The 11,082-nt window shown below is 45.3% G+C and overlaps 1 protein-coding gene across 1 annotated transcript in view; it reads right to left on the bottom strand.

Annotated features, from left to right (window-relative positions):
- Window positions 1-11,082, bottom strand: part of SLC9A9 (solute carrier family 9 member A9) — a 491,595-nt gene that overhangs the window by 303,633 nt on the left and 176,880 nt on the right. The window contains exon 8 of the mRNA XM_019503549.1: window positions 9,813-9,918. Within this exon, the coding sequence (XP_019359094.1) occupies window positions 9,813-9,918 (106 nt within the window). The remainder of the gene's footprint in view (window positions 1-9,812; window positions 9,919-11,082) is intronic.

The following is an 11,082-nucleotide window of genomic DNA, read 5'->3' as shown; positions in this document are numbered from 1 at the left end:
TCCCATGGAACCGGTGAAAAACTGATGCAAAGTACCCATTTAGCAAGTTCGCTTTTTCCTGGGCGTCAGTTGCCGCGTCTGGTTTAGCAGGGGTCCAATATTGCCCTTGCTTTTCCTCCGGCTCCCCACATATCTAAAAAAGGACTTTTTATTTTCCTTGATATTTGTAGCTAGCTGGAGTTCCATCACAGCCTTGGCTTTCTTGATTTGCTCTTTGCAAGTCTGGACTAAAGCAGAGTATTCCTCCTTGGTGGCGGTTCCAGACTCCATCCTTTGTAGGTCTTTCTTTTAAGATGCAAGAGGTCTGCCAGTTCCCTGGAGAGCCAAGGGGGCTGCTGTGCCCTTTTGCTGCCTTGCCTCTGAGACAGGATGGACTTTGCTTGCGCATCCAGGATTTCTCCCTTGAGGAGCAACCACTCATCCTGAACCCCCCTCTCCATTGGGTTGTGGCTTTTTTAGGGCCTCTCTCACAAGTCTCCTTAGCTTGTCAAAGTCAGCTTTTCTGAAGTCAAGGACTTCTGTATTAGTTAGTTTAAGTTGTGTAGATTGAACTGAGAAGCAAGTGACCACACATTCACTTGTGATCCTGGAAATGCAGACACATGCCTGCAATGGCTCAGGCCAGAAGCTGGTGGGGGTGCGTGCTAGAGAACATCTCTCTGCCACTGCTAAAGGGAAGGGAGGAGAGAAACCCTCCAAGGCTTTCCTCACCTCCTTGCTTGAATGGGGCTAGTATGCTGAAGCCAAGGGAAGTGGGGCTTTAAATCCCACTCCCTGGCCTCCATGGAACCCCAGCCCCCCATTTGCCTGGAGGGGGGCATCCCCTGTCAGACTTCTGTCCCCCACTCCCCCTAAGGGGGGGGCAGTTTCTGCCAGGGTTTTTCCCCCTACACAAGCAAAGAGTGGGGGAGGAGCGCGTGGCCATGCCCCAGCCAGGGGCTTGCAGCCTGAGGTGGGGAGCAGTGGCAATGCGTATGGGGTGCATGGACCTGACAGCACTAGTGCAGCCCCTGACCCACCACGCTCACTGCTTAGGCGATGGGCAGGGGGGGCAGGCGGGTATGCCTGTGCCTGCCCTGCAAGCGCCGGCTGGGGGGTGGCTGCAGTGATTGGCCATCTCGCAATTAGGTACAGGGGGACCCCTCCCCTCAGTTGCTGACTAGTTGCTGTGGGGGTATGTGCCCCCCCGATTAATGCAGCACTAGTCGCCCATGGTGGGGAGGCCCTTCCTGGCTGCATGGGATCACAACCCAGGTGTGCCTTGGGGGGAGCGAGGCAGCCCCTGCCAGGTTTCCACCCCAGCTCGAGTGGAGAGCTGGGGGTATGGCCACACCCAAGCCAGGGGTTTGCAGGCTGAGGCAGGGAAGGAGGGAGGGAGAGAGGGGTTTTAAAACCCCTCCCTGGCCACAGACCCTAGCTGGGGTTTGCCTGGGGTGGGTCAGTCCCTGCCGGGCTTTTGTCCCCCCCCCTTGCTACTGGCTCTAGTGGAGGGGTGTGTGGCCACACCCCCGATCTGGGCTCACATGCTCAGGTGGGGGAGTTAAATCCCCTGCCTCCCTGCCTCAGTGTGGCCATGTTCCCTGCTCTCTGCTCAACTGAGGGAGAAAACCCCAGCCAGGACTGCCCTCTCCCTACCTTGAGTAGTGGGGGGGCAGAAGTGTAGCAGGGGCTGTCCCCGCCCCCACTCCAGGGCAAACCTCAGCTGGGGTCCGGAACCTGGGAAGGGAGTTTAAACCTCTAGAGGATCCCAGCTGGGGTCTGCGTGGCAGGGGCAAAGCAGCTCCTGCCTGGCTTTTCCCCTTCTCCCTGCTTGAGCAGAGGGTGGGAAAGGTAGGGGGGCTGGGGTCCCTTGTGGTTTGGAAGGGGGGGATTAAATCCCCTCTCTCCCCCACCTCAGCTTGCTGGCCTGGCTGGCATCTGGCCATGGCCCCACACTTCTGCTTGAGTGGGGAGCAGGAGAAAAGCCAAGCAGGGGCTGCTTCACCTCTACCAAGCAGTTCCCAGTGGCACCCCTGCCAGGCAGTCGCCAGCTAGGGTCCCTTGCAGGGGGAAAGGGAGGTTTAAACCCCCTCCGCTTACCTCAGCCTGCTGGCTTGGCTGGCATCTGGCTACATCCCTGCCCCTCCACTCAAGCAGGAATCAGGGAAAAGCCTGGCTAGGGCTTCTGCAGCCCTACCAGACAGACTCTGGCTGGAGACCTGGGTTGGGGGAGGGGGCTTAAAGTGCCCTCTCCCCCTCTTCCTGCCTGCCTGGCCCCAGGATCTCGTCACCCCCCTTCCTCTGCTCCAGAGGCAAGTGGGGGGAAAAGCCTGGCAGGGGCTGGTCTAGCCCTAGCAGGCAGACCTGCCTGCAGCTGGGAGCCAGATTTCTCACCCACACCCCCTTCTCAGCCAGCCAGAGCAGTGATAATGCTCCGGCTAGGGACCACAGGCATGGAGCCAACTATGTTCTCTGAAGCAGACAGCCCAGCCCAGCCTAGGACTGCAAAGCATCCTGGGATGCTGGGGGACTGTGAGTTAACTTGAACTGGGAAGGGGTCAGGGACAGAAGTTCCATAAACTGGTTTGACCTAAATCAGTTAAGTCTGATACTACATCCAACCAAGTTTATCTTAAACCAGTTTTGGCCATTTTGTAAGTGGTTTAAGTGACTGAACTTCTATTCTGTTACAGGCTTATACCAGTTTCTGATCATTTAAACCAGCTTATGTGCAACTTTTGTCCCTAGCCTTAAGGATCAGGCTTTAAAGGGATAACTTGTAACAAACCACAGCTTTCTTGTTGGGGAGGGAAGGTGAGAAGGGAGCTCTTAGTGTAAGCCTAACTTCATAAGCTCCTAACTAGTGGGTCCTTTTGCATTAATTCCAATAAAGAATCTGGAAAAAATACTCTCAATTCTGAAAAGAAACAAGTAAGTGAAGGATTGATTACAGAGTACAACTCCATGTGACAAGCTTTACACTTACATGGGCTTCTTTTCTACAGTAGTTTTATTTATCCCTCCTCCTGGACACTTCAGAGCTCCAGGGAGGCCTCTGTAATGATCTGCAGCAGACTACAAACTGTCATGTTAAACCAAGAAAAGAAGGAAAATACCTTGAATCAAAGGCACCAAAAGGGGGAAAACACCATTGTTTTATAGGTGGATATTTAATAGCTCAGTATATGTGGATCAATTGTAAAATCCTTTAAATGAAGGAAAATTTTCTTCAGGAATCAAGATAGACTTCTTGGGAATCAACAGAGTTTGACTTCTGGGGAATCAAAGTGAGTCTTTTCCTGCTGTGTCAATGCTAAGCCTTACTGCAGTGATGAGGTGCATCCTTCAGCACAAAGTGATAAGCCTTACTGTAAACATCAATAATGAAAATATCCTCATGCAGTTCGTCTTTGCTGGAAACGCAATATAGCTAGCACTTTAAGGATACTGAAGGCAATATTCAGTGCTACTTTCAGTAGACCTCACCACTGCAGAGTGGAAAGCATGTCTGTGAGATTTTCAGTTCAGGGGTCTCTTGGGTCTATTTTATATCAAGCTGATAGGAACCAGGGCAGGCTGAGGAAACATTTAGGCTAGTGATTTTCAACCAGGGTGCTATAGCACCTTGGGATGCCTTGAAAGCCTTTCAAGGGTTTTGTGGGGTGCCACACAATAGTAGCACAATAGTAGCTGTTTAGGTGTGAAAACAAGATGCACAATATAAACCCCAAGATTTCAACTAGGAATTCATAGTGTTAAAAACATTCTGACCTGTTGTGGTCTTTCTGAGTTCTTTACAACAGAAGACTTGCTCTGTTATATTTCTGTAGTAAAAAATGAGTGAAAGCTAAGAACTGGTGTTTTTTGCAGGGTGCCTTGAGTCTAAAAAGCTTGAAAACCACTGATTAAGGACCTTATCCAGGGGCCAGGGTTTGTGATGACATATGAACTCAACACTGAAGCCCAGACGCATTCAGTGCCTGTAGAGCAGTCATCTGTACCAAATGAGAATATACTTGTCTGTTGTGGTGAAGCAGCCGCAGTAGAAATGCTTGGATTCATTTGACTTTGGAGGGAGGATGCTGAGGCATGTCAATGTTTTAGGGAAGCTAACTTACACCTTTTTCTCATTGCTGAGAGTGGGCTATTAGGGCATCATGGGACAGTGCTTGTAATTTCACTACACTGCTTACCCTGCTTGTATTTACACTATGCTACTTCTGAAACACAGAAGAAAGAAAATGGTAATAATAAAAAAAGCAAAATTTTAGCAGAGAGATTTTCTTTACAAAATAAGTTCAATGAACTCAGGCCTCTGAGGCTCTAAGTCCTGAACTGCTCACAGTGCTCAAAAATACAGGAGGAGACAATGCAATATATCATTTTTTGAGATGACAGTAAGGAGGAAAACTGGTGGGGATCTTTCAAAGGTTGTGTGGTAGATGATGGATCAAAGGTGGATTGCAGCAAACAGGTAAGAGCAGTGAAATGACCCCCCCAGGGAGCTTCCCCCCTGTCAGTGGATAAGAAAGGAAGTTATAGTTGAAATCATTAGGGATCACTTTGTTATAAGATAAAGGTGGCAAGAAACTCCCCTTGCAGGAGACTTCAGAACATTAGAGTTTTATGCCACCAGGAGTATGGATTTATTACAATTTTCACCTTTCAGAGAAAACAGCTTCCTCACCAGCTAGACTTTATTACTCAGCAGAAGAACACAGGAAAACATGTTGGGAATATGGACTCCGTTTCTAGGCAGACCAGGTGGTGGCAGCTCTTTTAGGCTGCTGCTGCCACCAGCCCTGGCCCCATGGAGACTGGCAGGGACCCATGTGCACAGCCCCGTTCAGCCCTGGCCCAGGCTGTGCCTGTTCTGGACCCACCCTGGCCAGAGCGGACCAGCTCCAGACCAGCCTGGACTCGTGCGCTCAGCCCCAGCCCTGGCCTGCCCCATGCCCACTCTGGACCCACCTGCCCACATTGAGCAGTGAGCGGCTGGGCAGAAGCTGCTGCTGGGTGCAGGGGAAGAGTAGCCACCTTCCCCTCACTACTGTTGGGCCCTTTTCTGTGTGGCTTCCCAGAGTCCATGCCTCAGCCTGTGACTCCTCTCTGCTGCTGTCACCACTGCTACCAGTGTCACCTCTGGGCCACCCAGAGGGGTAGTCTTGGCACTAAAGAGGAACCGCAGGGCAGCCTGAGTACAGGCTCTGGGCAGCTGCAGCAAGAACGGCTCAGCAGCAGCGAGGGGGAGGTTGCTGCTTTTTCCCCATGCCCAGCAGCATCTTCTGCCCTGGTGCTGCTGCTCATTGTGGCTGGTCCAGAGCAGATGCAGGGTGGACCGGGGCTAGGGCTGTGCACGTGAGTCCTGCGCTGGTCAGGAGCTGGTCCTCTCTGGCTGGGGCAAGTCCAGAGTGGTTGCGGAGGGATGGCCGGGGCTGTGTGCTCAGCTGCAAGTGGGCACTGGTGGTGGAGAGGCGCCACAGGGCCTGTGGGCTCTGGGTTTGGCGAGCTGTTGCAGGGTTGGCGGTGTTGACTGGCCCTTGACAGCCCCCCAAAGCTGCCTATGTGGCCCATGGCCCCAAATAATTGCCCACTTCTGTTCTAGAAATTCTTTCCACTAACTTCCTGCTATAGGAAGGACCCACTTCAAAATATGCTGCAAATGAACTTTTGCTTAAATATATACAGGTGAAGGCATTTGCATGTGTGAATATGTGCATCTGTGGTTATTTTAATGTATTTTTAATTCATATAGAACTATATACATAGAACTAAATGTACGCTTGGATGAATAGTGCACTCCAGTATTTACTCTAGACTTGTTCTTATTTGGATTAGTGATTGAGACACCAATTGCACACTAGTGAATTTTGTTAATTAGCAAGCAAATGAAAAAGCAATTAATAAAAGTCAGAACACCACATTACAAGATGTACTTTCCTCATTTATTGTGATAAGTGTCTCATTTTAATTATTTATGATCTTTCATAAAATGCTCTGTAGTACATTTTGTAAAATTAATGCTGTATTATTAACATTGACCTCACTACAGCACTCTGCTATTAAATCTTTGCTTGCTAGTGGAAAGTGGCTGCCATTTTTGTCCAAATTATAAGGTGCACAAATTAAGTGATATTACAGAGTGTCAAAGTCAAATAGTGGGGCGTTTGCCCTGGCTCAAATAAATAGTTAGCTTTTTTTATTATGAGCTTTTTCATATAATGAAAGTCCTTCAGGCAGGAACTGCATCTTCTTTTCTTTCTTAAATACATTATTAGCAACAATAAATATTGATAATTAATAATAATGTATCTTATTTTGTGATAATGTTCTGTAGTTATCCCAACTACAGGTTTTGAACAGTCATAATAGGCACATAAAACATATCACTGCCTTTGATTTATACAATCAGACCTACCTCTGTACCTGCATTTAACTAAATTCGATTCCATAAAAGGCTTTGGGATAGAGTAAGACAGACAGATATTGTAGAGAATAAAACTATGTTATTTTGTGGTTGCGTGACATAAAAAGCTACAGGGAATACTAATTCCTAGAGTAAGTCCTTTGAAGTGCAGTTAGGAAAAACAGCCATAGTAGCTGATGAAACTCAGGATTACCATGGGCCGAGTAAAAGAATGGGTTAAATTATTCCATATAGTAAATCTGATTTGTCTGCCATTCCCATTGATTTCTTTAGAAGGCAAACATTCTTGATAATGTCAGAATGTATCCTTCTAGTGAGTGAACGGAAACAAAGCAAATGGATTGCAAAGAACCCTGAGAGATGATACTTTGTGGCAGGAAAGTTGAACATATGGCCTGCAAACCATTGTATCCAGTCCACCAGTAGTTCAGTGGGCTATCAGAAGTGCATACCCTTGGTTCCACACTGCTGCATACCCCAAGCACTGCAGCCTGGCCAGAGCTCTGCATGGCTGGGAAGCAACACGGGGTAGATGGTGTGTGGCTGCAAGAAGCCATGTTTGAGCTGCAGTGTGGGCCTCTGGCCAGTCAGCAGTGCCAGGGGCAAGTGACAGTGTGAAGCTGGAGGCATGTGGCTGCACAGAGCTGTGTTCAGGTGGAGGCACAGAGCCTGGGGGCTGCCACCCATAGTCATGTCCACATTCATGCTGCTTCATGCCCATCTCCAGCTCCATGCTGCTGCCCAAACATGACTCCATGTAGCTGTATGCCTCTGGCACTGCAACCAGTCAGAGCTTTGCACTACCACATGCCCCGGGCTCCTTGCTGATGTGTGCCCATGGTTCCATGCTGCCCGAATGTGGCTCTGTGCAGCCCCTTGCTCCTGGACCCATGCTGCTGCCTGGCCCCATAACCCCACAGATAAGGCCTGGTAGGAGCCCCTGCAGTCTAGATCCAGCTTGGGGTCTGGGGCCCAGACAAGTTGGCACCCCTGTTTTATGGATTGGTACTTAGAAGTGTTCTCAGTGCATCCTGATTAGTTTTTTCCAGCCTCCCCATCTAGGTGATGGCTCTGGCCAATAGGTGACTGCACAGATTAACCTCATTTTACATGGATTCCATTAGCTTGGGAGCAGAAAATCACATCTGCCCTCTAAATCTACATCTTCCACTAAACACTGCAGCATGCCACTGGCAAACTTCTAAGTTAACTGAGGAGACAATAACTGTTAGATAAATCCCACTTTTGAATTAAAACTAAAAAGAAAAATAAAAGGGTCAGTGAAAGCAGAGAATAAGAGCAATTTTGGGGAAGGTTAAGAGAAGATTAAAGTTACAATGAAACTGCTTAAAAACTAGCAGCTAAAAATATCCACTTTAAACTAGAATGTCAATTCACTGTTAATAGAGCCACTGCATTTAGAAAATTCATCTCTGAACTTCTGAAGCTACATGAAAGACTTCACGAGCTCTTTCTTTCTTAACAGCTTCTGACAAAAGCTTTTCACAGTGACAAAACTGAATCCTGCTGATGAATGAAACTTGCAAGGGTCATTTTTTCTTCATCACAACAATATAATTAAAGAATTGCAATCTGAGACTAGAAAAACATGAATATGAAAAAAGATTGTAGGTGACAGAACTAAAAGGGTTGGTTTGGGTTTGTTTTTCTTGTAATGCTTGTGTTGGACAAGCAATTTTCTTTTCCATGACTATGTCAAGTCCTTTATTTATATGCAGTAGTTTAATTTACTTGTGTTTTTCAGCTTCTTTTAATTTAATCTTGACTTTGCCTTCCCCTTAGTTTCTGGCCATTAAAATAATTTGCTATGGCTACACCAACAATAAACCCAATCTATACCACTCAGTAATTGAAAATATATTTCTTATATTTTATATCTGCAAGAAAGTTGCCACTTCCCTGAGTGACTAATGGGAAACACTACAGAATGTGCCACCATATCTGCACTGAGCAAAAATGACATATACCAATTATTTTCTACTTGGACTTGCAGTCTGCTCCTGCATTCTGAAAATGGAACCTGCCTTCAGTATTGCAGTGCCTGAAGCCCTGAAATTACTGGAAGTGGTAGCAGGGTTTCCATTACAAACCCACCTTTTGGACATTTAATAATGTAGCTACACTGCATTTATTCCAGGCTGAAACATGACACCCTTCTCTTTAGCTGGGGAGCCTGTCTTAAAAATCCTGTTTTTGAAAGTTATTATTTTGGGCAGAACCATTTCAACTTGAAAGAAAATTTTTTTGAAGATATCTTGGTTTATTAACATCTTTATTTAGGCAACCAGATTACTACTTTGAGCCTTTTACGTAAATACAATTAGCATAAAAAGACCGTATTCAGTTTGAAAGCAGCATAGGTTTTCTCTTTATAAGGGGCAAATCTACCCTCCCTTCTGCATGACTTCAGACTACCTCTCTCTGCTTATTCAGGTTGATATTTTATGGTATTCAGGCAGTAATACAGATTGTCTCTTCTGTTTAACTTGTGGCTTTCCTGTTAGACTTTCAGTTGCTGGCATAAATGGGGACACAGAATGGTGCATAAAATCAAGCAAGTATGGAAGAGTAATGAGAACACTGAATTTTATGCCAACACACAAACCCATTCATAAGTCATCCGAACATGTGACTTATTTCACAATGAGAAAAGTTTTAGCTCCATTGAAATCAGTGGGAGGTCAGCTATTGACTTTAGAATGACCAGAATTTCACTCAGGGTCTCACTGGCCATCAAAGCATTACAAGGATAATGTTCAAGTCAGAGTTAACGGTTCTTGAATGATTTTTTTCAACAAAACTAAATTGACTCTATTAACACTCAGGCATGCAGCCTTCCTCTTCTAACTTCCCTTGACATGAATTATGGCAGTAAATCATCAAAAGTGACAACTTCAAAAACATCAATAGAATCAGGCAATTATGAAACTTACTCTTCCAAATCATACACTGAAATCAGTTAGCATCCAGGCAGTGCACACAAGGGACTACAATGTACATGAAGCTGTCCATGCAGTGAAAAAAGCAATTCCTGGGTACAGATTTGATTGTGACTCCCCAGTTGCTATCTCCATGTTGACGGAGGAAAGATCAGGTTTTTGGCTGTCACTGGGAACTAATGTATCTGTCCTGCCTCAACGGGGATCTGAGTGAACACACCAAGCAAATACAGAACTTGTATAGAAAAATCATTCATTGTCTCTGTGAATTTGTGCTCAGAGATGAATATTTGCACCATCCACATTTCAAACATTGAAGTAGAGGCATATGGATTTGGGGAGCTTCATGAAAATGTATTGCTCAAAATAAATGTGTTGCTTTCCCACATTAGAGATATACTCCACAGAGCCCTATGGTTCTTGCTTAATCATAAAATACAACATACCTGTAAGACCAGCAGCTTCTGCTGACAGGAAGGCGCTCCAAGACAAGAGGAAAAACAGGCCTGTTTCCAACATGGGGAATTCGCACAACTTGGTAAATTTTGTCAAGTGCTACAAATTTACTAAGGAAATATAAAGGGCAGTCACTTGTCAGGCTAAAAATGCCCCCCAACCTCCAAAAGGAAAAAAATAAGGCTAAAAAAAGAATTCCTACCCAGGTAATCACCAATGCAATATGTACCCAGTGGAAACTATAAAACTATCAAGCTATATCATACAGAGGTTATGTTCCAGCATAACTCTTAAGCATTTGTGACTTCAGTGGTCTTAAGATTACACATATTCTTCATCACTGTGCTGGATCAATGTCTAAGTGATCACATTTCACATTAATATTCCAGCTCTAGACTAGTTCTGATATCCACTTCCATTTACGGTTGCCTTTGAAATGTGCATATGCCATGTGGCATCAAAGAAAACACGGCTATGAAAAGGTGAAATGGCAAATTAGAAGTTCAAAAATTTAAAGGCCCAAGGGTTTTATTATCTCTGTCAAATCAGAAGGTCATCTCTAGTGCTGTAGCCTTTAAATAAAATCTTGCTTAGTACTTAGAAATGGCCTTTCAAAGGCATCGTGATGGAGAGGTCGATTAACACAAATGGTCCAATTCTGTATAGACTTGCACTTTGTTTAGTCATTTATACAACTGTGCAAAGTGGTTGCAAAGAACTGCTGTAGCAACTTGGTAGTATTTTACACAAACTGAGAGTTTTCCTGTCTCTATCACCCTCAGTTTAGGCAAGCTGCTTGAAAGATTTGCTTGAGTTTTGTTTCTAAATACAGATAATAAATTGCAAATAAAATAAATATATTTCACGTAGGGGTCTTAAAGCACTTTTCAGCCAATTACTAAGGATTATATCCAGTCTAAGGGAGAGTTAACTGAGGAATAGAGAATTATATGTCTTATCTAAGATGACAGGCTTACTTGGGATCAGGGTTGGAGATGCAACCAAGGAATCCTGACTCCTTTTGCTAATTCTAACCTATTCACAAAATGTTTCTCATTATTATGCAGCAATGCAATAAGACTATGTAGTAGCATGAATCAGTTAAAAGACAGAAACTATTTGGAAAATGAAAACAATGTAAAGCAAGTTTTTATTTGTAGGGCCTGATTCTGTAAGTAACAGGTAGGCCAGCAAAGAAAAGTTGAATTTCATGCTGCTTTATTTTTTTACTTTGATTTTCTCAGGATTGCTACAATACTA

The sequence above is a fragment of the Gavialis gangeticus genome, unplaced genomic scaffold (genome assembly GCF_001723915.1).
Source record: "Gavialis gangeticus isolate Ggan-Ray unplaced genomic scaffold, GavGan_comp1, whole genome shotgun sequence".
Classification (NCBI taxonomy): domain Eukaryota; kingdom Metazoa; phylum Chordata; order Crocodylia; family Gavialidae; genus Gavialis; species Gavialis gangeticus.
This window is presented reverse-complemented; position numbering and strand designations above follow the sequence as displayed.